General features: G+C 37.9%; 1 protein-coding gene and 1 long non-coding RNA gene across 2 annotated transcripts in view; one reads left to right on the top strand and one right to left on the bottom strand.

Moving 5' to 3' along the window:
* Positions 1-22,332, top strand: part of LOC138724073 (uncharacterized) — a 99,008-nt gene extending 76,676 nt beyond the window's left edge. The window contains exons 2-3 of the long non-coding RNA XR_011337968.1: positions 21,726-21,803; positions 21,905-22,332. This is a non-coding gene — a long non-coding RNA (uncharacterized lncRNA). The remainder of the gene's footprint in view (positions 1-21,725; positions 21,804-21,904) is intronic.
* Positions 5,699-26,670, bottom strand: CCDC172 (coiled-coil domain containing 172). The gene is made up of 8 exons (XM_069863806.1): positions 26,592-26,670; positions 26,284-26,369; positions 22,465-22,581; positions 20,846-21,011; positions 18,754-18,855; positions 17,756-17,858; positions 6,578-6,665; positions 5,699-5,731 (listed from the first exon to the last, which is right to left on the bottom strand). The coding sequence occupies exons 1-8, from the start codon at positions 26,668-26,670 to the stop codon at positions 5,699-5,701; spliced, it is 774 nt and encodes a 257-aa protein (XP_069719907.1).
* Positions 26,671-27,654: the final 984 nt, after the last annotated feature.

Below are 27,654 nucleotides of genomic sequence, written 5' to 3'. Positions count from 1 at the left end.
ATCCTATTTATATTAACCAATTAGAGATAATTTATGTGAGTACTGCTGCATTAGCTGAGTAATTTTGTTCTGTGGTCAGATATTGTAGTGGTTTTCTTGGTAGCCTTTGAATTGGCTCAGTAAGAAAATAACATAAGCTTAAAGCGTATCTAGGTGGGCAGCATTTGTTTTACACATTTAAGACATATCTTCACTGTGGTTTGTGTTCTGTCTGCTGGCTTGTTGGCTGTTGAGGTTCTTGGGATTTCTGCTCCTTGGCATGGCCTCTGTCCATGACTTTTGCTCAGCGTTTCTCCCAGTTTCTTTGACACCTGAGCTTAGCTGGTCTTTTCTCTACATCCAAAATCATTAAAGCTGTTTCATAAACTTACAATCTTGTAGATTCATTGTTAAACAGATCTTCTCTTTTGGGCCTTTGTGGTCATTCCTTATTCACCCTGGCTGGTAAATTTTTAAAAGTTCAGTGATTTTTCCCAAGCCTTCTCAGGTCCATGACCTGCCTTCATTATTTTTCTGTTAGATTACCTCAATGGGATCTTGGATTTTCTTTTCAATAATCTGTTTGTATTAGGCTGCTGTTGGGAAGTGTCTTTTCCAAAGCATGGCTGGGAGCTGTGATTTGATGGTAAAAGCATCAGGCTGCTCAGCTGTGTTTTGAGTATGTGGTCACAGTAGAGGAAAGTGGCTGAGGTGTCAATGTGGAAGCCTGAGATAAAACAGGAATTCATCAGGCCAAGAAGGATTTAGGACTTGACACTTGGCAAAGCTCAATCCTTACCAGGTATGTTCAAGGCAATATGGCAATGTGCTGGGCTTTAACATATTTATTAAACATGGCATTACATTTTGTTCTCTTTTACTCCTTACTTTAAAGACTACTCTTCCCTGGTTTGAGAATGTCAAAGGAAATCCACTAAAAACAAAGGTTTTCTTAATTTTTATAGTCTTCCAAACAGAATTAGTCCCAAACAATGCTATTTGTAAGACAAGGGTGACTCATGTATTCCTATACTTGGGTAAATTTGTATGTTTTACATTCACTCTGCAACAGCTGGGTTAGTCTGGCTTTATATTTTTTTCAGAGTTGTTGAGGGATTGGTTTAGCCCAATAGGATTTGTATTGATTTCTGTTTCACTTTTTTGGTGAGCTTTATTCTTGTTTTGTTGTTATATTGATTCTGAGAGTTTTAGTCAGTTGATTTATTACAAAATTTGCTATATTTATGCTGCAATTCTACTACAATAATCAAGCTCTTAGATCTTCACAGCTATTAAATACAAAACACCCCCTCAACAAACAAACAACACCCCTGAAAACATTGAAGATGCAGCTAGGTTCCTAGATTCTGGAATATCTCTGAAAAAGTGTTTCCCTATTTCTTTTCCCTAGGTGTCTTTTTAAGGTGACTACACAACATTAATTTATATTATTAATTGATAGTTATTGAATCATAGAATCATAGAAAAACCAGGTTGGAAGAGACCCACCGGATCATCGAGTCCAACCATTCCTATCAAACACTAAACCATGCCCCTTAGCACCTCGTCCACCTTAAACACCTCCAGGAAAGGTGAATCAACCACCTCCCTGGGCAGCCTGTTCCAGTGCCCAATGACCCTTTCTGTGAAAAATTTATTCCTAATGTCCACCCTAAACCTCCCCTGGCGGAGCTTGAGGCCATTCCCTCTTGTCCTGTTCCCCGTCACTTGGGAGAAGAGGCCATCACCCTCCTCTCTACAACCTCCTTTCAGGTAGTTGTAGAGAGCAATGAGGTCTCCCCTCAGCCTCCTCTTCTCCAGGCTAAACAGCCCCAGCTCTCTCAGCCGCTCCTCATAAGGCCTGTTCTCCAGCCCCCTCACCAGCTTTGTTGCTCTTCTCTGGACTCGCTCCAGAGCCTCAACATCTTTCTTGTGGTGAGGGGCCCAGAACTGAACACAGGATTCAAGGAGCAGTCTCACCAGTGCCGAGTACAGAGGGAGAATAACCTCCCTGGACCTGCTGGTCACACTGTTTCTGATACAAGCCAGGATGCCATTGGCCTTCTTGGCCACCTGGACCACTGCTGGCTCATGTTCAGTCGCTGTCAACCAACACCCCCAGGTCCCTCTCCTCCAGGCAGCTTTCTAGACAGACTTCTCCTAGTCTGTAGCTGCATAGGGTTGTTGTGCCCCAAGTGCAGGACCCGGCATTTGGCCTTGTTAAACCTCATGCCATTGGACTCTGCCCAGCAGTCCAGCCTGTTCAGATCCCTTTGCAGAACTTCCCTACCCTCCAGTAGATCGACACTTCCATCCAGATTAGTGTTGTCTGCAAACTTGCTAAGGGTGCACTCAATGCCTTCATCCAGGTCATTGATAAAGACATTGAACAGGGCTGGACCCAGTACTGAGCCCTGGGGAACCCCACTTGTCACTGGCCTCCAGCTGGATTTCACACCATTTCCCACCACTCTCTGGGCCCGGCCATCCAACCAGTTTTCCACCCAGGAGAGTGTGCGCCTGTCCAGGCCAGAGGCTGACAGTTTCCCAAGCAGAATGCTGTGAGAAACTGTGTCAAAGGCTTTACTGAAGTCCAGGAAGATACATCACCGCCTTTCCCTCATCCAGCAGCCGAGTTGCTTTGTCATAGAAGGCGATCAGGTTAGTTTGGCAAGACCTGCCTTTTGTGAACCCATGTTGACTGGGCCTGATCACCCGGTTCTCTTGCATGTGCTTCATGATAGCACTCAAGATCACCTGCTCCATGACTTTCCCTGGCACTGAGGTCAGACTGACAGGCCTGTAGTTTTCTGGATCCTCCCTGCGACCGTTCTTGTAGATGGGCACAACATCAGCCAGCCTCCGGTCCAGTGGGACTTCCCCAGTCTTCCAGGACTGTTGGAAGATGATGGAAAGGGGTTTGGCCAGCACATCCGCCAGCTCCTTCAATACCCTTGGATGAATCCCATCTGGCCCCATAGACTTGTGGGTGTCTAGAAGGGCTAGCAAGGCTCTGACCACCTCCTCTTGGATCATGGGATCATTTTGCTCCTCTAGCTCCTGGGTTTGTACACTGATGGAACAACTTTCTTTACAATTAAAGACTGAGGCAAAGAAGGCATTAAGTACCTCAGCCTTTTCCTCATCCCCTGTCACTGTTGTTCCTTCTGCGTCCAATAGGGACTGTATGGTCTCCCTAGTCCGCCTTTTATTATTTATATATTTATAGAAAGACTTTTTGTTATCTTTCACAGACTTCGCCAATCTGATTTCTAGCTGAGCCTTAGCCCTTCTGATTTTTTCTCTACACAATCTCACTTCCCTCCTGTAGTCCATCCAAGAGGCCTGTCCCCTCTTCCAGAGCCCATCAACGTTTCTCTTCTTCTTGATATCACTCAAGATCTCTCTGTTCAACCAAGCTGGGTTTTTCCCCTGCTGGCTATTTTTCCAGAACATGGGGATGGCTTCTCCTGAGCTGCTAGGATTTCCTTTTTGAAGAGCTCCCAGCCCTCCTGGGCTCCCTTGCCCTTAAGTACTGTCTCCCATGAGACTTTGCCAACCAGCCTTCTGAAGAGTTTGAAGTCTGCCTTCTGGAAATTTAATGCTACTGTCCTGCTAACCACCCTCTTCACTTCACCTAGAACAGAAAACCCTATCATCTCATGATCGCTTTGTCCTAGGTGTCCACCTACTGCCACATCCCCCACAAGGCCTTCTCTGTTCACAAACAGCAGGTCCAGGAGGGTACCTTCCCTTATTGGTTCATTCACCAGCTGTGCAAGGAAATTGTCTTCCACGCACTCCAGGAACGTCCTAGACTGCTTCCTTTCTGCTCTATTGTACTTTCAGCAGATATCAGGAAGATTGAAGTCTCCCACAAGAATGAGAGGCATCAATCTAGAGATTAACCCCAGCTGTTTATAGAAGAGCTCATCATTGGATGCTATTACTCATTCCATTTACCTGAAATGATATGTAGGATGCCAATGAGTTCTGTTTCATGTCATAGCTGAGTAGCAATATGGACCAAGCAAGGATATATATACAAGACCATTGCAAAAGAGATGCAAAGATTCTTGTAAATAAAAGCAACTATAAGTGGACAGACTCAAAGTTTAAAAATAAGTTTTCCTTGGTTGATTAACCAGTACATTTAAAGCAAGTAAGCTCCTTTAAATGAATGAAATTATCAGGATAAACTCAACCATCCTAGCAAATCCCAAATGTATATGTTTCCAGCATTTAAACCCTAAAATAGCACTGCTTTAGCTATCTGTAGACACTGTGATATGTGACTGTATCATATTGCAATATAACCTGGATTTGATCAAAGCCCACAAGCAGTAGTTGCTTAACTTTAATAGTCAGAGGGTCCCATGGAAGTCAGACGGACTAAGTTGTTTAAAATTAAGCACATCATAAGAGGATGTCTCTTAGGGAAGAGGCAAAAAACCCCTTATAAAGTTGTCAGCTCCAACAGCACAGGTTATTAAGGATGGTAATTCCAACCTCTTGGAATTATCCTAGTTAGCTCAGTGGATCAGAATACTGTTTGATACCAGTGCTGCAGATCAAACCTTGCCAGACTTTAAACTGCAGCTCCGTTCTGAGAAGAAAAACATTTCTCCATTGCAGGAAGAACTTGGTCAGCTTCCAAAAGTGATTTATTGCTCTCTTCTTAATAAAATAACTTTTGCAGTTTTATGTGTGACAGACACACTCTGTAGCTTGGGGAATTCTGGGTGTAGAAAAAGTAGTGAAGAGCAATTATCCACTGCACCCCCCAGGTGGGGAGCAGATTGAAAATTATTTGCATGTACAATTTGATGTGATGAGATGCTGACCGGGAAGTAGACTGCAGCTAAGAAGAGTGAACATTTTTACATAGTTCTATTGTAAACACCTGAATCAAAAAGTCAGTTCCTACTGTGGGGTTTGAAACTGCTATAGCAGTTTTGTTGCCTACTTGCTTGAATGAGTAGGGTTTAGTGTTTAATGGAAATTCTTCACTAATTCTCTAGGAATGTGGACTTTTCATTTAGAACATAGTTTTTTCTTTGCTGTCAAGTGGTGACGCTAGCACTCAGTATTTGTGGATTGTGGGAAAGGAAGAAAAGAAGACTTCTGATGTGGTCAGAAGACAAGTGCTAAATAATGGACTGGCTTGCTATCAGTGGAGGCATCTACTGATCAGTAGATTTGGAAATTATTCTGGACTATCATACCACATTGCTAGAGTTGAGCTATTTCAGAATGCTAGTTACAGAATTGAATTGTCAAGGTATAAACTAAATAGCTGCAGCTCCTGTGAAATATTTCTCGATGGTAAGAGCAATCTTCCTCTCAAATAAGACCACATCACTACCTTAAAAACAGCAGGGCATTCATTCTAAAAAAAAATAGTACAGAGAGAATAGAGCTGGTAATATGGGAACTCAGGTGTATGTGTGGTAGATTATGTACTGTCAATTCATGGGCGACAAAGTGGAAACTAAAGGCGCATAGGTGTTTAACTTGAGGATAAAACACACCCCACTCACTGCTTTTAAGTGAATAAAGTTTTATTTTAATGAAGAGTAAAGACAGACTGAAGCTCTGTCTTAATCAAACAAAAGAACCCCAAACAAAACAGAAGGAAACCTAACAAAGCCTGAAGAAAATGGTTTTAAAGTACTCTAAGACCAGCCTATGGCACTCCATTTCACATGCCAGTTATTATTCACTTGCCTGAAGACTTTTTTTGTGATAGATTCTGGAAAAGAGAAAGAATTGAATTACAGAAAATGAAATCAAACAAGTCCAGTATGTTCTTTACAGAGAAGTTTTTAAACAATGAGCTGGGTTTTTTCTGTTTTTGAAATTTGACAGAATTAATGTCTAAAGTACAAGTAAGTTACATTCCCCCAAAAGAAACTTGAAGCTGATTGTAAAAGTGAGTAATAAAAATTTCCCATGACAGCTGTTCTGCTATTGATGCTAGTGGCAGCTGCATCTTCATGCAACTCAATCAGAGACTCTGAAATGAACCTTTAAAACCCCTTTATTTACAAAAATAGGACTTCAAAATATTTTTTCTCTTTCTATTGTTACATAGACTGACAATCAAGAAATTTGAAATTAGGATTGACATTTAGAGAAAAAGCGCACTTTAATAAGTTTTTTTAAAAGAATTTGTGAATGGACAAAATAAAATATTATACAAAGGGATGCTATTATAGTCCTATCTCTCCATATTTCCATCTTCCGTTTAACTGACAGCTGGAGGTTAAGATTTATTTAACTCCTAAGTGCATAATCTTTTGCAGCTTTCAAGAAACTGATGATTAGTGCTAGTCCCACAAAGAGGTCTTTCTTGTGCTAAAAACACATCTTTACATTCTTTTCTGTGCTTCCCTTTTCTATGAGCAATGATATTCCTGGACATGTGGAAATAATAGGCTAAAACGAACGAGGGTTGGAGTGCACCTGCAATGCAAGGATGTTTGGCTATGTACACAGTATAAAAACCTGCTTTCTAAAACTACTGGTAATCATCTTAAATTATACCTTTAAAACTAAAATTATAAAACACTTAAAATACATAATGAAAATGGCATACCATTTGCAGGATTTCTATTTCTGTACGAAGAGTCTCACAGATACTTTCCCAGTCATCATCTTTGCAATTTTCCAGTTCTTTCTTAAGCCTGTGTCCGAAAGCAAATAAATTTTTGGATCAGAGAACTGATAACTATCTTTTTCAGCTTTGGTCCTAATTGTCAATTTGACTTCTGTGAGAAAATCTTCATTGATCTACTTGCATGATCAGGACTTGGGTTTGCTAGTTTTGTAATTGGCAGTCTAATGTGCTGCCCTCCTGCTGTGACACTGGGTTTCACTCAGCACTGGCAGTTGCGATGGCAATGTGAGGAGCTTCAGAAAATGACAGTATGGGTTTTTACAAAGTAGCTCCTGACTGAATACTTTGTTAGGCAAATTTATTTTCATATTTTCATTTTATGGACCATATTATTTTCATAAAACATTAAAGATTTATGGCCACATTAGTCATAATTATTTTAACACCTGAATTTGAATCTTGATACGTAGCAAGTGCTACATGTTACTGTTCTTACTTTCCCTGGCTATCTACTGTAGCCACTGGTGGAGACAGAATATTGGATTGAAATGGTCCATGCAGCCATTCCTGTGCAATTATTGCTCCAGATGCCATCCACAGACTCCTTTGTGGTTCTCTTCCCACTGCTCTGATTGTTATTCGGCACTTACTGTTCCCCAACAGTCTCAGCTAGGAATTTTACAACTTCTCTACAATGGAGACTGATTTTAATATAGTGACTTTTGCATTAAAAAACCATTGACTTTTTCCCCATCCTTTCAAAATGATATGATAACCCCAATGGCAACAGTAGTTATTATCTGTAAAAAAATGATTTAAAATAATTTGTAATGTAAAATACTAGTAGCTTATCATTAAAATATGTTAGGAAATCAGATAGAATGGAGCCAGCACCATACAGGCATCTACCTCTGGGTCCACAAGAAGTGGTCAGAACAAAAAAAATTGCGGTGTGCAGTTTGGTTTTCCTAAATGGGTGGAAACGAGTGGAGATATTCATAGGATCAGTGCTTACAGGGACAGAACCTTCTTTTGTCTCTTTGAGCCAAAGCAGTTTTTACATAGAGCTCAGAGATAATTTTTGCTAAAAGCATGGAAACAATGCACAAAACAAACCTTAGCAACAAGATTCTCTACTTTTGCAGCTCCTGATTCACTGCAGCTCCTTTCCAAATGTTTTCATACAATGAAAAGAGGCAGAAGACTTCACTTACCTAGCACAGTCTACAAACCAGGCTCTCAAATCCTGACTTTTGAGAACGAGAAAAGTGCAGTTTATTTGGAAAAAAACAAAACAAAACCTACAGAAAAAGACTTTCCAAGGGAAATATCAGTGCTTGGGGAATGTGTAAGATGCTAGTCCTGCTAAAATGAGACACGTAAACTTATCACATCAATGACTGTAGTGGTTTAAATTAATACTCAGCAGGCCAAGAGAAATCTATGCAGAGCTTTTAGTAGTCTGATGAATACAAGGTGATGAGATTATACTGAGTCTTTCCATGGCTGTCATAAGAAAAGCGTAATGAGAAAGCTGAAGTTGCTTACCCTTAACACAGTTTCAGCCAAAAAATGTTAATATTCTGGGACATATGGGCAAACTAAAAAAAAAGAGGAAACTTGTATATTCTGCTTCTCCTTAAGTATCTAAGCTGATGCAATCAAATCAAGACCCTGTTTATTTTGAAGTTTATTCTGAAGTTGAAAGAGGGGGTAGCAACCATTTTTTATCTTATATATTGTAGTAGGGAATAAAGTGTTAACGCTGTTATGTAGATGATGCACCTCTTCAGCTGTCCTACTGCAGAGTTTGTTTGCTATGCAAGAAAATGGCTTCATTAGAAGTAAAAGATATAGCTGTGAGAGGAATAGCTCAGTCACCATTTGGCATTAGAATAGTAATGTAGGACTGGACAGTAAGTTAATTTTGTTTTTCCTGTAGAAAATGTAAATATCTCACCATCAATAAGGAAACAGTATGAGCTCTACATGTTTCTGTTACAAAGGAGTAAATGTTTCTTCTTTCTTCTTTCATACAACATACAAGTGTTTGAACAAAAGAAAATTTTGAACTACACTTAAATAAATGAAATATTCACAGTACTGTAGTACATTGCTAGTTCACAGACCATTGTCATAAAATCATAGAATAGCTTGGGTTGGAAGGGACCTTAAACATCATCCAGTTCCAACCCCCCTCTCTCATTGAGAGAAGATCATTTCAAGGTCTAAGATCAGCTTCTGATCTTGATTAAATCAGCTTTACTTCATTGCCTTGCCTCCTCATTTTTTCTTGTGTTTTCTGTTAGTGTGATATTAGAACCCTAACATAATGAAGACAAAGACAAGCCCTACTTTGCCTAATTTACTTTAGGAAAAGACATAGTCTGTTAATCTTGGAGAAAATGCTCTCTCATTGTCTTCCACAGTGTAAAAGCGATGCACAGTCTGTTTGCTATTTGTCAGCTAAACATGATACCAGTCCATGTTAGGTGTACACTAAGAATAGGACAACCAGAAGATAAAGCAGTAAGAGTGGCTTATCTGTGTCCTGGGATTGCGAATTAATTACTATTGATGATGTGCTTTGAAACTGTAACATTCCGCATATGGGTTTTAAAATGTTATTTAAAATATTCTATAAAATTTTTAAATGTGGTGACAGCACAATGCTTTACGTAGCATGGGCTAGTGGTGATAAAAGACATTCATTCAAATGTGGTGTTTAATTTTTACATTAATCAATTGATTCTGCTCTCAGGTCTTCTTTCTTTCTTATTTAGAAGCTAGATAATTACAGTATGTGCCAGGAATATTATACTCACAAAACAAGGGTTGTCTGATAGGTTACAGCCTACACAATTAATGCATTGGAGACGCCTGAGTTACTGAATAAATGATGAAGTTTTACCAGAAGGAATGTGAGACAATGGAAGTATTACAAAAAAAATAATACTTAACCTGGAAGCAGATTTAGCTTTTCCATTTTACATTTAATATAAGCAGGATATTCATATTCATCTTTCCACTATCAGATTGAATGTGCAAACCAATTATTCATGGAACTATGCTGTCTAGATGGAGGGCAGGCTTTCTGTCACCTTCAGAAATGGAAAGAGATGTTCATTTTGCCAGACAAAGGTTTAATATGACTATTATAGCCTCCTTCTGACTATGATAAAAAGAAAATATCTTTAAAATAATCTGAAAAATCATATTAGCATTTGGCCACCCATGTCCTTTGGTTTTGTTTTATTTTTAGCATTTTGGTCTCTTTGATGATGATAAAATCTATCTTTCAGAAAAGTAATTGCATTGGATTAACAGAGTGTGAGTAAGTTACAGCATCACAAGCAATGGACTCTAATGAACAGCAGGAGTTCAAATGCTGAATTTGTGACAGGAGGTTTGACTATTCTTTTAAAAACATCCAAGATAAATAGCAATAGCAAAACATAGCCTTAAATCAAGTAGCTGGGAAAACTGCATCAGCATTTTTTTGGATGGTGGCTTGCCCTAGACTGAGGTCTGCTATCAGTGGTCCATTTTCCATTACTCTTGAATGCCAGAAGTGACAAAGAGATGAAGAAGGAGAAGACCACTGAACATGATCGATTTTTCAGCTTTGAAATGAGCACAGCTATTAAATATCATTGGCATTTGTGGTTGATACGCAATCTTCTTGAGTTTCAGCTGTATATGCAGAAGGGAAATAGGAAAAATAATTGTGAAATCAATACATGCTGGTATTATGAATTGAACTGTGATGAAATTAATGTTATTGTCTAACAGGTTTCTCCAAAAAATCACCCACAGATTCCTGTTACTGGATCAAGACTTCAGTAGCACAATCTTGCATTCCAGGAATAATTTTATGGGAAGAGGACTCAAAGAAGCAGCAGTTTATGCAGAAGGAAGAGTGAATATGTATTTTTAGAGCCTTCTTTTATTTTTCTAAGTGGGAATGGAAGACTGGAAGGCCTACCTGGTTATTGTTGAAGTTTCTAAAAGAACAGACTGTCTCTAGGTTATATTTTGCTGAGACAAGTTAAATAGATTTTCTTATTTTCCTTCTTGTCTTTGCCTTGTTTATGACCACCATTTATTTTTTAATCGTAAATACAAGGGAAAACATCAGACTGTATTATAAAACAGAATTGCTTGACACTGATATACGCGGCATAGAATTTATGGCACAAAATGAAGTTCCCTAAGAAGTTATATATAAAGTCGAAACTATGTATGTTGATTGTCCTGAATTTTATCATAAAGATCAGGATATAGATATTGTCAAGGTTTTAAGTCTTTGTTGCGACTGGTGAAAAGTATAGAAGACTGATTTATTGTCTCAAGCTGAAGTAGAGCTAACATGTTGTGTTCATTCAGTGCAGTGTTGGGTCTAAATAAAAATGTATGTTTCTATAGTGACAGCAAGGTTTTGCTGGGTATCTACACTTCGCTGACACTACTAAACAGAGAATGCTATTGATACAGCTGAAGAAGTCAATAAATTTTAGGCTGTTATCAATTGATTGAGGAAGGGAGAAAATGAATTCTAAATGGAATTCTGTATCTCAATACATAAACACAAGCACTTGAGTTGAACAAATAAATTATAAAAGTATGGGCTTGATGGTGCAGAAATAGAATAAAAATTAAGAAAGTGATCTTGTAGTAATAATAAATGCTAGCAAGAAGATGAAACATGAAAGCAAATACTAGGATACATAACAATTGGAATTAAATGTAGAATAAAATGAATAGAAGTACCTGAGGTAAAATAAGAAAATTTCAGCTTTTAGTATTCTGGATCAAATGCTGATTGTAAAATACATAATTATTATTGACTGAAGCTTGTGTTTTGTGAATGCTATCAGGCAACTATTTATAAAAGTAGTAATAGGTTTTGAAAAGTGTGGTTTATATTCCCCAAATGCATAAAACATCTCAAGAAACCTTTAAGAAATATAGTATTATAGATGAATAGACATGGAAAGGTTAAAGGACTGAATTAAACTGCATGTTTAAGATGAGATTTGCTTTTAGAAACAGCAAACTGACATTATAGGGATTTTTTTTCCAGAGGAACTGTAAGAACAAGTTACACAGGAAAGAAAAAAGTTACATGCATCAGAGACATCAAAAATGAGATATGTTTCAAGAGCGTAAAAAGACTCCTATTGAAAGGCAGGGAAAATAAATATGGGTCAATGATCCTTCTTGTTCAAATACCTTGATTTCTCCATTGTAAAGCAAAATTAGATCTCAATCTGGATGTATTAATGGGGCTACTCTTAGTATCTCTGTGCTGTACTGCTTTGCTTCATGTGAACTATATAATTTTCTCAGAGCTAGAAAGGATTTAGAAATGTCATTGTTTCCTTCTGCATTATGGGCTCCCCATTCTCTGCTCGTCTTGAAAAGCAGGTGAGAGATTTGTACACAGTATTCTTACATGGGCCTGGTTTTTGTTGGAAATACCTCTTGCTTTTATCTTCTCCACAGCTGTATTTAATTTTGATCTTTATAGTTGTATTTTGATTACACAGTATGCTCAGGCTTCTCTTCTCCTTTGCTTCTGGTTGCCTATTATTGAAGTCCTTAGTTGTACAAAAACTTTCACTGTATATAATTACATTCCTTCTCTTTTTTAGCTACTTCAGTCTGCACATCCTAGGATGTTTCAGTTGTTTTACACTACTATCTTAAAACAGTTTCTTTTTCAAAGTCATTGTTTAAAACACTAAGCAAGACCACCTGTGACTGTAGTTACCTTCTTCCAGTTCCAAATCTCTTTTTTTTTCAGACCCACTACTGTTGTTAATATTAGTCATCTCTTAAAATTTTCCATATGTCTTCTGCAGGTTAACCAGTAGTTTCTCATGCAAGAAAACATCAAATACTTTACTATTGTCTACATGGATGGCATCTGCATTTTCTTTCCCTAACCAAAGTTGTCTTATTAAAGAAAGATAATGTTAGTCAGATTTGATCTACTTTTTGGAAATCCATACTGCAATTTATAATGGAAACCTATTTTAACATAACTCAAAATATAATAGTTCCACTGGGCATTGCTATTAAATAGAAAAGCTTAAAAAATCAATGAGGAGACTGTCATTAAAAAACTCATTTTGAACCACATATATTAGTCCAGATACTGAAATTTCCTGATTGCAAAATTTAACATAAAATTAAATTGCAAATATGTTTTTTAAACCACCAGAGCCATGCATGACCTTAAACAGTCCGCTGTTATGGCAAAATGCTTGTTCAGTTATAATGAACATATTGCCTGTATGTTTTTTATGAAAGAAAGCACCACTTTTCCCCTCCTAATTTTGGTAAAGAAGTTTCTTTTTCTGTATTACAAAGTCTATACTATATTTATAAGAGTTAGGCAAGTACAAAAAGCCTTGAATTATTTACAACGAAATACATGACTTCATGTATTTCCCTTCTGATACTGCTTTTCTAAAGTAAAGTAGACATTCAGGTTTCAAAGAAAGAACTTATCCTTAGTCTGTCTTTAGAAGAACGTGAAAATATCAGTTATAGGTAGGAACTGTCTGTTCTTAGTCTAAACTTTAAAATTATTCCTAGATTGCATCACATAAGGCAGCACATAAAATTAAAATTAAAATGTGGATGATAAATACTTACTATAGTAATTACAACAAATAAAATGGTGAGAGGACATATTTAGGAATTTACTGGTATCAGTCAGTCTCTGCTTGACTCCTGTTTTGTTTCACTTAAATGATGCTACTTGCTACCTGCTAGGGAAATGGGACTCAAGAAAGCTGATGCCAAAGTTCTTTCCTGCTGTTTTGTGTCTGGGGTTGGCAATGGCAAAATAGATGATTAAAATAAGGTTTTTGATTTTAATTGCTGAACTTTTCTGGAAAAAAAAGGACTCTCTCTACTTAAATATTTCACTGAATCATAAGACTGATGATTTCCAAGGAACCTACTTTGAGGAAGAGGATACAGTGGCTTATGCATCACACTGTCCAAGTTTAACATCCAGATTTTGATTAGCTTTGTTCTGTTTCTGATGTGTATTAGAACAAGCCTATAACTGCAGCACCAACAACTGTTGGAATTAACAGTGTGTGCTTCTTATGACCTTTTGTAATTCTTTGATGTATTTGGGAGAAATTTTATGAAACTGCAGGCAAGGGATAGGGCATTTTTCTTGGATCAAAGATGAATTGCTGTAATTTGAATTAGCTGGCTGCACTCTTCAGCTGAAATGCAATTTACTTTAAGATATATACTTAATTGTAATGAAGATTCTTGCCTTGCCAGCTACTTTTTATATTGATTTTTAAGCTGGGACTAGGTATGTGATACAATAACAGACTTACAGGGTGGTCTGGGAGCTACATATATGAGGTTATTGATGTTGACTGTCTCTCACATTTGTTCTAAGGAAGCATTTAGAACATTGGTGTTTTCACCATTTAAAAAGTGGTGTGGTTTCCTGCTCTGTAAAAAAAAAAAACAAAACAACAAAAAAAACCCCAAACCCCACCATTTTTTTTTGCTTATTTCATAGAAAAAAATAATGTACTTTTGATCCACACTGCTCATGTCAAAATATTCTTCTCTTTACAGACACTAAAGATGATTTTCAGTAAAAACTAAAATTCTGTTCCTGCAATAGGTTTTGTACAGGGGGAAAAAAGCTCATCTTGTTAGGCTAAAAGAGGTTGTTTCTCAAACACAACAGTTTCAATCACATTGATTTTAACATGACCAAAAATGTCTCCTATCAAGATATATACTGGTATACGTAAAATTGTATTGATTGGCACTTTAGCTGCAAATGGTGCTTTGCGAGTGCCAAAGGTGCATCTGAACTGTGCTGAGGGCTTCCTGGGTCACTCATGCGCTTGTTACTTCAGTTTTTCTCACTGACACTGCATAAATTATTCTTTACTCTCTGATTCCAGAGGGCACCCATAGGAGTGGCCAGGATAGTTTGCTCCGGATTATTGGCATGGACTTTATCAGCTGTGGTCCCTCAAATACTTCTGTGGCACATCACAGGTCATGCGACACACGTGCTAGATATTGGCATTTCGAACCAGCAGTCTGCTGTGATGGACATAACTCCTTTAAGCAGGTCATGCATTTTGAATGGGAAGTATGTGTAAACACATATCTTTGTATCTTAATGTCATGGAGACACTGCAAAGGGACTAGAGCAGATATGACCAGCAGGTCCAGGGAGGTTATTCTCCCTCTGTACTCGGCAGTGGTGAGACCGCTCCTCGAATACTGTGTTCAGTTCTGGGCCCCTCACCACAAGAAGGATGTTGAGGCTCTGGAGCGAGTCCAGAGAAGAGCAACAAAGCTGGTGAGGGGGCTGGAGAACAAGCCTTATGAGGAGCGGCTGAGGGAGCTGGGGTTGTTTAGCCTGGAGAAGAGGAGGCTGAGGGGAGACCTCATTGCTCTATACAACTACCTAAAAGGAAGTTGTGGAGAAGAGGGTGCTGGCCTCTTCTTCCAAGTGACGGGGGACAGGACAAGAGGGAATGGCCTCAAGCTCTACCAGGGGAGGTTTAGGCTGGACATTAGGAAAAAATTTTTCATGGAAAGGGTCATTGGGCACTGGAACAGGCTGCCCAGGGAGGTGGTTCATTCACCTTCCCTGGAGGTGTTTAAGGCACAGGTGGACGACGTGCTAAAGGGCATGGTTTAGTGTTTGATAGGAATGATTGGACTCGATGATCCGGTGGGTCTCTTCCAACCTGGTTATTCTATGATTCTATGAAAAGCCAGGCAGTGTGGAGATGACTGGTTTGTGGCAGATGATGCTGCCTCTGAGCAGTGCAGGCGCAAGCCATTATGTTTGTACTGATCTATGAATGGTTTACGCTTCCCTGTGCTATCCATGATGATAAGTGGTTCATTGGATAATTCAGACTGGAAGAGAGGTCAGGAGTTCAGCTATCATAATGTTCTTCTTAAAGTAGGTTCAACTACAAAGTCAGTAGAATATAGTCATAGAATGGCTATAAATTGGAGAGAGGTAGATTTAGACTAGACATAAGGAGGAATTTCTTCACAATGAGAATGGTGAGGCACTGGAATAGGTTGCCCAGGGAAGTTGTGGCTGCCCCATCCCTGGAGGTGCTCAAGGACAGGCTGGATAGAGCCTTGGGCAGCCTGATCTAGCAGGAGGTATCTGAGTTAACTTGATCAAGGCTATCTCTCTCTATAAAGCATTGAGCTTGTCTGAGCATATATGAGTTCAAAAGCAAGAGCAAAATGAACATATGATTTAGGCAAACCTGTCCCAAATTTTGTGCAGTATCTGAAATGAAAAAATATTTCAATATAAAGGAAATTTCTTCAATATATCATTGCACCTCAAAGAGCACTTGCTTTCTGAGATAGTAGTAATAGCAGTAGGAGCACTTTACATTTCGCACTGCATGCAATTATAAAATAATGTAAGCTTATCTTGCCTATAAAATAAGACATTTTATGAAACAAAAAAGTCTTGTCATTCTTTCTTTGGTTGTAAAAGACACTTTTTGGCTTTGTAGTTAATAGAATTTAATATATTTTGTCTACTGTTGCATTCCCCATCCAGATAAAAGGAAAGTATCATTCCACAGAGTGGTGAGTTAATCTCATTACACAGAAAGACAGACATACACAGTTATGAATGATTTGCCTAAGATCTCATAGCAATCAATGACAGAGCTGGGCATTTATAGCAATACAATGCTTTCTACTTCTGTACCTTATACACAGGAAACCTGTTGTAGAAAGCTAATTACACCAATTTGAATAATAACTGGCGTTGTGGTAGTAAACTACTCCAAGAGAAGTATGTTATTTAGAAGGAAGCTGACAAGTCATGTATCACAAAAGCTAATATATCACAATGGAATGAATAATGTAAAAGAGTGAGTTATAACATGCTGTCTTACAGAACTGCTGCTGTTGTTATTTACATTGTGTCTTCTATGTACATGTTGAATGCAAAGTTTTTGCTACTGTATGCAGAATTGTGAGCTAATTAATTTTTATGCTGAGGGAATTTTGGCCTTGTCTCAACACCATGTAATAGGTTAAAAAAGTTAGTAATAGGGCTGATGTATAATTTTTGTTCAAAAACTAATATTCAGCAAAAACCCAAGCCATTGCCAAATCATCTTTCAGAAAAATATTAAGGGTTCTCTGCAAAATTTTATTATTCCGTTGAAAGATTTCAGAAAATAAAACACTTTTTTTTTTCCAAAACCTTAGAAATGTATAAAACCAACCCCATGATGGTAACAAAAATCGTGTTTTCAGTAACAGTTTCTGTTAGAGAAGGTTTTGAACTTGCATTATCTTTTTCCTTTGCATTATCTGATTAAATACTTTTACATATCCCCAGGCATTTTTATGTGGAAGATCATAAAATAGGAAAAGATGGTTAATTCTGTGATATACGGCTTTCTGCACTGGAAGATTTTTTGTTGAAAACATTACATTACTTTCTGTATAGTGAAAATGTGAATGTCACACTTGACCAAACTGACAAGAAATGAGGCATTACTACTCAGAACCTGGGAAGCAATATTCACTGTTAAGGGAGACTATACAGGGTCTTCTGTCTTCATTAAATGTCCAAAATCTTGTTCTGAACTAGCTTAAGCAGAAGGCAAACTAGAACTGATAGTCGGGATCATGGAGAAAGCAGAACTACGTTTAGTATCTTCAATACAAGGCCCACCTGACTCAAAGAGGTTCTTGTGGCCAACCCATTCCCTTGCAATCAGGGTCTGTGGAAGGTTTTGCAGCCAGCCAGTAGAAATACATGCAGCATTGGGTAGTTCATCTGTACTCTGTGAAACCACTACTTTCACAAAAACTTGAGAACTGGCTTTGCACCCACAGTCTTTTGCTCTTCCTCCAACTTTGACTCACTTCCTTGCAAACACTTGGAGGTTTTAGTTTATTGGAGTATGCGTGTAAGAGTGAAAGGCTGTAGTAACCAACAGGGATCGTGCTCTGGAACAGAGAAGAATTATCCTTTTGATTTCAAAGGAGTATTGTACAGGAAAGGTAAAATAGCCATTGCTACCAGGTCTGGTCTGTAGTTGTAGACCTAAAATCAAATTTAGGAACTTATTAACACCAGGCTCTTACCTTAAACATTCAGGATCAGTCTGAGGTCTTTCAGTGACTTGGACTTTTTCTGCTTCTAAATCTTTTGTTATTCTTTCAGCCTCCGTGATTACGTTCTCAAGGTCTAACCATAAAATAACAATTACCTTAAAAATATATATGAATCATACATATTCAAAGATTTCATTTTCTAAATTTATCTTTTCTAATATTTCTTTGTCGAACTGCTTGTAGAGTAAAGGCATCCAAGTAAAGAACATGAATTATTTCATTATTGTAATTGGTATGCATATTGCAATCTGCTAGAAAATTTTGTTCCTTACCCCGGTCTTATTTATGGCCTGCCTTTCTTAGCTCTTTTACTGTGGCATGTTATTAACACATTTTTATCCAGATTTCAAAATCATCCCTATTGCTTCCAATCACCTTTGACACAGAACAGCTCCCGGTCCTCTCTGTATCTTTTCAGTTGTTTCCTTTAAAGCATTCCCTGTGTATTCGACCCAGGCTTATGTGTAGACTTCTTTTTGTACACACAGTCTTTCATAAACTAATACACAAATGTCAGTAAAGAGAAGAGAGTTGAATTTACTATTCAGAAGTTTAGCACCTTGGCCAAATCTATCCTTATCAGTCCAAGCCATGTTCTTTGTTAAACATTTGAATTTTAAGAACTTTAATTATAGGTTTTAATAATATTTGTGTTAATTTTTTGTTCACTTTGAAACACTAAATTCTCCTTTAAAGTGTATGACTTACTAGCAAAAGTAAAAATTTCTTTTTCACAGTTATAGGTTATGATTGAGCAAATCCATAGACCTTATTATCACTGAGATTTAAAATATATCTTATTGAAATCTATAGTATTTGTTATAATTATGTTACATAATGTAAAAATATATTAAAAACTTGTTTCTATGATTTATTTTTCTAGAGAAAAATAACTTGAAAGAAAACATTTTTCAGAAGCATTTGTCAAGCAACAAGTAATTATTGTAACAAGTAATTATTAGGCACACCTTTGAGTTCACTTTTGAGGGTAAGTAAATACTGCTTCAATTCATTCTTCTGCAGCTGAAGTGCATTTAACTGAACATTTTTATGTTCCATTAACTCCATTTCTATGAAAAAAAATATTTTAAATTAAAAGGCATTGCCTTTTTAGTCTTCATGATATAATCTTTAATATACTTAACTACATCTACCAATCTTCAGATAGTCAAAAGGAACCTTAAATATAAAACCAAAATCAGTCAAATAAAATCCATGTCACAGGAAATTCTATGTCATAAAATGTATTTATAACCACGGAAGAACAAGTTTTTTTAATGTTATCAAGAAGCTTAACATAATTTGTTGACTGGCTTTAGACAGACTTGCATATGTTTTGCTTTAGAATTACTTCAGCTATAAAGGAAGATGACTTATTCAATAGGTGGTGAACAAACACCTCTCAGCAGGACTAAAAAGAACTTATCTTGCCCAATGTTATGAACGCTTGAACCTGACTATTGATGGCATCTGGAATTAATTGTGATTATTTCACTGACAACTGAAGGTCCTCACATCATTTCCTTGTTATGAGTTATGCAAACTTTTCTCTTTAGTGTCATCAGTGTGCTCAGGACTATGGCAGACAGAAAGACAGTCAAGTTGTACCTTAAAAAGGGTGCAACTTTAAAGGGTGGAATCAAGACAGCAACAAACCCAGAATAGACCGTTAGTCACCTTTCAATTCATACAGATCTAATCTTTGAGAGGCCATTTAACTGATCAGGCTTGTCTGAAAATGTAAAAATTAATCATTAAAAGTAACAGGTCACACCAAATATGGACTTTTTTTCAACTGGAGACCAGAATAAGAGCCACAGGAGGTACAGAAAGAGGGTACCACCAAGCACAAGCTCAAATGGACAATCATATTTTAGTAATGTTACATCAGAAACTGGGAATTGAAAGTGCCAGTGCTTGATGAATTGTAGAATCATGAGAATGGAAAGGATTTGGAGTTATCTTCTACTATATTCCTTCTCCTGAAGGCAGAATCAGTTATACCTCTGTTATTTCTGACAGATGAACGCCTATCCTGTTCTTAAAGACCTTTGGTGATGGAGACTCTCAACTCCTTTGGTAACAGAATCTCCTAAGGCAGAGTGTTTCAGTTGTTCACTGTTCTTAAAACAATTTCTAAACGCCCATCCATACTCTCTTTTATTGTGCTTTAGACTTGTTACTTTGTATTCAGTTCACTATAGGTACAGAGAATATATTAGTTTCCTTTTTACAGAACTCTGACTGATATCTGTCTTCCACCAGTCTTTTCCTCCATAGGTTAAATAGCTCTAATTCTTTAATTTTTTTTTCCTTCCCATGTTCTCCAGATCTCTGACTACTCTCCCTGGCCCCATATGGATTCCCTCCTGTAGGTCCACATTTTTTCCTTGCAGTGCAACATCCAAAGCCAGATGCACAGTACTCCAGCTAAGAGCTTAACTGCGTTAAATAGAGTGAAGGATTATTTTGCATGTCTTCGAGGTCAGAATTGTGTTTATCTCTCAGTGTGGTGTTGGCATTCTGATGTCATTGACTCATGTTCAGCTTGTGATCCATGTTTTCTCCTACTTCCTTGCTGAAGGATCGCTTTTCAGTCTGAATTCCTGTTCTGATTCATCATATTCATAACTCGAAGAGAAAGTTAAACTATGGCAGTAAAAGACTAGTCCTACACGAGATCTGTGATTTTAATTCTTTTGGAGTTAAGGAAATTTACGTAGCTCAGCCATAGTTAATCATAATCATTGTAAACCTGATATATAACATGTATGACAATGAACCTCTGCACTGGTTGATGTTAAATATTTGGAGCCACTTCTGCAGGTCTGCTGCTTCTTCTCGTAGTGCTCACAGTCAGAAAGGACTGAAGAGGACAGGTAACAGAAGAAGCTTTAAATATGCTTGCGTAATGTGGTACGTCAGACCACGCTCCTGCAGTTTAGTGTGAAGAGGAAGTTCCAGACAACAAGGGAATGCAATGAAAATTATTATTTTGCACAGCTATACTTAACTGATCCTCTGGTAACCCAGCATAAAATAATTTAATGTAAGACTTACCATTTTTCAACAGAGCTGCCTCATTCTCTAAATCATTTATTTCGGTTTTGACTTTTTTTTTAATCAGAAGATCTCTATTACTTGTTAGTCCATACTCATTGTTAAACTCTGTTACTTCTCTAATAAAATTATCTTGCTCTTCAGTCACTTTTTTCTTTGCATCTGTCTGAAAAAGAGAAAGGGAAAATTGAATATTCAGTTGAAAAAACAGTCTTTGTTAAGCTAGGCAAACTGAAACACACTGTTGTTTATACTTAAACTTGTAGTATAAATGTAGTATGTTTACTTTTCCTGACCTACAAGAACATGAAATGATCTAAAGCTATATTTTTTTGTTGTTCTAACCTTTTTTTTTCTGAAAAAGTGAAAGATATTTTCTTAAAAAAAAAAATTTAGAAAATCATTACATTATGTTACAGATATGTGCCAGCAGTTTTTCTGTTTAACTCTTTATTGAAATTAGTAGAAAGTTGTGTTTAAAGTCTGTTGCATGGCATGGCTACTTTTTTATAGATTGCTATTAAATGAAATAAAGACATTGTTTATTCCTCTGCAGAATGCACACTTGCTTTAACTCCCTCAATAGCTACCAAGAAAGCTATAGTTGATAGGAAGTCACAGTTTCATTTGCTGAAAAAAATGTTCTAAAGAGAAAGGCAATATTAAATTACTTTCAAAAAATCTTAACTGATTGCTAAATTAATTAAAAAGAAATGACCCTTACATACTGGAAGAAAGAAATGATAATCTATATATACAGCTTGACTTGTTGCAGTTAAAAGAATCTTCACACTTCTTCTAGGAATATTTAGGTTATATAGATAAATAATTTTGTGACACTTATTAGTACTTATTTTTCTTTCTTTCTTTGTACACTTAGTATTGGGAATACTTTGGATGCTGAAGAAATATCACTTCATTTAAAGGATATCTACCTCAAGATTTAGAGTTAATTCTGGTGAGTCATTCTGAATGTTTAAAATTCAGCTCAGCTGATTTAAAGTACAAATACATATGCAGAGAAAACCGCTTATCTGTGATGTTTTTTGGTATCTATAGATCCAAGGATCCACAATGAAGTAAGAGGAAGGCAATATTCACGTTAGCACAAGACAGAATGGAAAGCTTGTTGTCTATATATGTTGCATGTAGCTACCTTTAAAGAGATGGCTGGATGTGTCTAGCATCAAAGAGGCTGTGTGGTATGTTAGGATTCCTAAAATGTGGTGTTAGCCTCGCTGAGTTTTTCCTTTGATCCTTCTCAACATGATTTATTGTGGATGAGGCAGTACAATTTCAGGTAAGACCTTCCTAGTGTACTTTTACAAAGGAAATAATATGTCTGAATTGGAATTCAGTCATGCAACAGCAGACGTTAGGAAATGAAGTCAAGAAAGTTATATCACCTTTGTAGATAAATTGCAGCATCCATTAACTGAGATCATGGTTTAAATTAAAAGTGAGAATTTCTACATGTTTGCAGTATTAAGCATGCTACTGTAAAATATATATATATATATATATTTTCCAGATTGAAAACATTTCTTCTTCCATATTTTAAAATTTTAAAGCTGATAACTCTCATGTAATAGAAAAGAGCTATCTGAATGGAAACATACCCAAATTTTAAGGAGACCCTTTTTTTGATTAATAAGCTCATCTTTCTGTTTTTCCAAGCTGTCTTCATGTTTCTTCAGAATTTCTAAGTAGAACTGTTTTTCAGATAGATGCTGAACCTTCCAAGGGAAATAAAAAAAAAGGTTATAAAGTTAGATTATTGTTTCATTGTTTCATATACTTTGATATTGTACATAAGGATCTTGGTCCAATTGAAACACAGCTGTCATAGCTGCTGGACTCGCGAAAGCATAACAACTCATTTTTCACCCAATAATCATCCAATATACCACTAAGCTTTTGAAAAATATCCCTTTTTAAAAGACACATTTAGTGCTGGGCCAGCCATCTAAAATGACGTTTTAAAGTCTGTGCAGTTTAGGAGAATTTTTTCGGGTTAAACCTGGGAAAGACACTGATTGCATGGGACCTTTTACTCAAGACAATACAGTGTCCACCATATAATTGCATAGAGCTCATCGTGTATTAAATCAGACAACAAGATCAGAGGAACAGGGGTCCAACATCACTGTTCTGACTGAACGTACACATCATTAACTCTGCAACGCTAGTATTGCACAGGTGAAGGACAGAGGGACAGGCTCATATTTTTCCTGAGCACAATTTCTGGAATCTTTAGCCAAGGAAGTATAATGGAAATTAGCTCAGTGGTTAAAGACAGTTTGATTGTGATCAGCCCCCAAGCCCCAAACATCTATTTTTCATATAGATTTATTTTTTGTTTTATTAATTTTAAGTAGTATTTTATCTGATAGAAGAGTTCAACCATTGCATTTTCCAAATTTGCTGAGGAGTTCCTCTCGATTTTCCCATGCACCTACTGTATCTAATGTAGGTTAAGATATATGGTGGGACAAATTGTTACAGCAGATAAACAGGGGACAGCTAAGTGATCAAACCTTACAGGATGAGAATCTTTCATCTCATAAATGGAGAAAGGGATGCCAAGAGAATGACTCAGCGCGTAATAGGATAATGAGAAGAGTGAGTAAAGCTAGTAGAATGGCCCCCAAACTGTAAAGACACAGGCTAAGTACCAGGAAGAAGATAGACTAGTCAGGCTGAAACACAAGTTTTTGTGTGTGCATAAGCCAAAAAGATTAAATAATAGTGATATTACAGAGGTAAAAAATGAAAAGATTGCAAAATGAAACAATGTAGATGATTTTTTGAGAGAGTACAGATGAAGTGTACTGATCAAAAAAGGAGAAGGGTAGTGGAATCAAATTCCCTAAGATTAGAATGTGAGAGTTGGAAGGAAAAGGTCCAGATTCTTTCCTTATCGCTGATATGTCTGGCATAAACATCCAGGAAGTGCTTGCCTCATAAATATTTATTTTACATATTAATGTGGATGGTCTTATACCACTGTATTTATGTTACTGAACATAAATAGCTGCATTGCAATTTCTCCATCTCTAAAATGCAAACTTAAATCTGTGCATTTGCAATGGATTTTTGTTTTTAAGAAACCATTGAGCCATGAAAAACAAAATGCTATAAACCAGGTCCTAATTAAATTCTACCTGATTTTACAGAATGAAGGAAAAAAACAGCATTTCCTAGGAATCTTCAGTTGACCACAGGCTATCTCTGTGAAATACATGTCAAAACAGTTGAACTCACTCTCAGCTGCCTGGTCAGGCATAAGCTGCTGTGCACATATGTGCTTGGATATGTATGTTTATAAAGCAGTACTGTTATTTGATGCAGGACAAATTGACCAGCATTAGCTGAACAGCATTATCTAATATTATTTGAATTACATTAACTGTTGTAGACATATGTAAACTCAATTCTTTTGCTGGAAAATAAATTACTTTAAATAATTTAAAAAACTATATAATCTTTAAACCTAAATACAGTCTGATTAAAATGCATTTTCCCATTCTGCTTGTCTTCTGTACCATTTTCTACTTATAAATGAATCAATGTCAGACTAAGCAGGCAAGTGAAATATATTTTTGTGGACATCAGTGAGAATATTATTAATCCTGGTGGGTAAAGCACATAAGGTTTAATTAGGAGTAGTTTTTCAGTTCTTCCCATTAGTCATTCACAATAATGGTTGACTCTTGGGACCTTCTACACCTATCACATAAACCTTGATTATAAATCACCAGACATCGATAACCAATTAGTAGAATAAACATAAAATTGTGATGTTCATAAATAAATTTATGAGCAATACTACAAAGGACTTTACCTAACAAACAACACTGAGACATAATCTGTGCTGGGTAAATAAGTTACTATTTTAAAGTGCTCCTATGCTCTGAGATTGTGTTGTGCATAAATGCAAGCATGTGAATAACTGCTTGCATGATTGTAGTCTCAATTTGCAGCCAGTAAATATTTGTCAATGAGTTCTCTTTTATTCTGCCCCTCCTTGCAGGAATGCTGATATTTATTATATATATTACATAGTCTTTTACAAAAAGCAGAAAAGCCTGGATTTGGAAGGACAAAATCCACCCCCCAAATATTTATTTTCACAAATAGATGAACTAATACCCAACAGGTTCTTGAAGATGCTTGTTTAAGTGATAAGATATAACAGTTCTGACTTTAATGGAGGCTCCGTATGCTTCTCTGTCGTGCACACACTTTCTGTCAGCGCAGATACTTAAAAGCATGGGGGATGATATTTAGACTTCATTTTCAGGCACGAGCAAATGGAGTTTTAAATCCTTTGTAGCCACAGGTATTAATGGCAAAAAGCTCTGCAAAACTGGAAGCTTAATATAAAATGCGTCTGCTATTTGGTTAAAGGGAAAGCATAATGAAATCTTAAAACTATTAAACAGATTCTGAAACTTTCCTCTTCTTTGGTGTCCCTAGAAAAACTTTTTAGCCTTGAGAGCCCTAACGGTGAGCTCAGAGTCATAGGAAAATCTTCAGGGGACAGTTCAGGATCCTGTGATGTAAACGAGGGGAACACATTTTCTGTGGAAGGCCTTTCACGAATGGCAGCAGGCAGTGAAGGACTGGCTTTCAGGCCTCTGAAGGAAGGTGCTGTAATGAGCTCTGGGACTGTTAAGGCAGGGCTGCTGGCATCACACTTGAGCAGTTACTCTGGCCCCAGATCTGGTCTGGCAGCTTTTTTTCCTGTGGATGGACCAACCTGACATGGCAGTTTCACCCTGCCATACTCTTTCTGCAGTGCAGTAGAGATTTTCACGTTCATGTGTGCTGTCTCCAGTGGCTCCAGGGTTTTGGAAGTGTTATCTGGAAATGTTCCTACCCCTGACGTGAGCAACTCCTCACTTAGCCAGGAGCCAGACCTTAAAGAGGCTCCAGGAAAGCTGCGGAGGGGCTCTTGATCAGAAAGCACAGGGACAGGGTGAGGGCTAATGCTTTTGAGCTGAAAGAGAGGAGACTTAGATGAGATCTTAGGAAGAAATGCTTTCCTGTGAGGGTGGGCAGGCCCTGGCCCAGGCTGCCCAGAGCAGTGGGGGCTGCCCCATCCCTGGAGGTGTTCAAGGCCAGGCTGGATGGGGCTTGGAGCAACTGGATCCAGTGGGATGTGTCCCTGCTCATGGCAGGGGCATTGGAATTAGATGATCTTTAGGGTCCCTTCCAACCCAAACCATTCTATGATTTGTGAGAGGGGAAAGCCATTGACAGCACGTTTTTTCACTGCTGAAATGCACAGGGTAAGCTTTCTCCCTGCTATGTTATTCCGCAGGTGAAGCACACTGCTTACAAGTGTTTATAAATCTGTTCCTGAAAGAATAGGTCATATATTTGTAAACATGATTTATTTAATTATTATGTATACTATAAACATGCCTGCTTACCTTAGTTTCTAATTTCATTTTTGCGGTGCTCAGCTCTTTGTTTATTTGGTTAATTTTTTCATAATTTCTGTTGATGTCAAGTTTAGCTGCAATGCAAGAGAAAAACTGTAAGACCGTGTGCTTGCTTTTTAAATGGTACATTCTTACCACAACGTGCTGTGGGCGAGAAGCGGCCAGCCCGGCTGCTTTCACTGACAAAGCTCCCTTCAAATCAGCGACCACCATGCTTTTCCCCTGGGAAATGGAAAAGCCACTAAGTGTGGATGGTGCCGCCGCCAGACCCACGATATGATGGCCATGGTGCAGACCTTGTTGGATGAGGCGCCTCTTCTCCCCTGCCTGCTTCTCTGTGAGCTGTATTTGCTGGAACAAAGCATCCAGGTTCATTTCTGCCTTCTTGAGGGATCACCGTGTGAAGGGTGGTGTGGTTGATAATGTCGGTTCGCCACGTGGAAGGGTGGTTGGTGAAAGCTGGTGAGGAAGGTGAGGCTTGGCCTGGTCACTGCCCTTCCCTTAGGGCTCTGCACCCCACCAGGCCTTGGCTCTGCCCTCTGGGTTGGGGAAGAAACCCCAGATGACAGAGGGAAGCGGCAGTGGTAGATGGGACACGGCTGAGGAGGAAGATGTGATAGAGCAGGAGTGTGGGATGCAGGAAGTGAGCTGAGAGAGAGCAGACCTCAGGCAGAGGGAAGTGTGGATGGCTGGGTGGAAAACACTGAAGATGGAAACAAGCAGGAGAAAACCAGCACAGTAGGAGCAGGACAAGGAAGATTTGCCTGGCGAAGAGGCAGCTGATGCTCTGTATATTATAAAACTCATGCATACTTGTGAAACATTGGTTCTGACTCAGGGTCAGGAGAGTTTTGATCAAACAGCTCTGACTTAATTTATATTTTTATTTATTTATTATTAGTAGTACAGTTATTAGTAGTAGTAGTATTGTTATTATTAGTACTATTCTTTTAATATTTATTTAATTTTTTATTACGAAAATGATCAGAGGGCTGGAGCACCTCCCAGACAAGGACAGGCTGACACATTTTGGTTGTTCAGCCTGGAGAAGAAAAGGCTCCAAGGGGACCCTATAGCAACCTTCCAGTACCTGAAGGGGCTACAAGAAAGCTTGAGAGGGACTGTTTACAAAGGCTTGTAGCGATGGGACTAGGGGCAATGGTTATAAACTGGAGAGGGACAGATTTAGACTAGACATGAGGAAGAATTTCTTCACTATGAGGGCGGTGAGACCCTGGCACAGGTTGCCCAGGGAAGTTGCGGCTGCCCCATCCCTGGAGGTGTTTAAAGCCAGCTTGGATGGGGCTTGGGCAGCCTGATCTAGTGGGAGGTGTCCTTGCCCATGACAGGGGGCTTGGA

This window comes from Phaenicophaeus curvirostris, chromosome 9 (genome assembly GCF_032191515.1).
Source record: "Phaenicophaeus curvirostris isolate KB17595 chromosome 9, BPBGC_Pcur_1.0, whole genome shotgun sequence".
NCBI classification, from domain to species: Eukaryota; Metazoa; Chordata; class Aves; order Cuculiformes; family Cuculidae; genus Phaenicophaeus; species Phaenicophaeus curvirostris.
The sequence above is the reverse complement of the archived record's forward strand: the minus strand, read 5'-3'. Positions and strand labels throughout refer to the sequence as shown.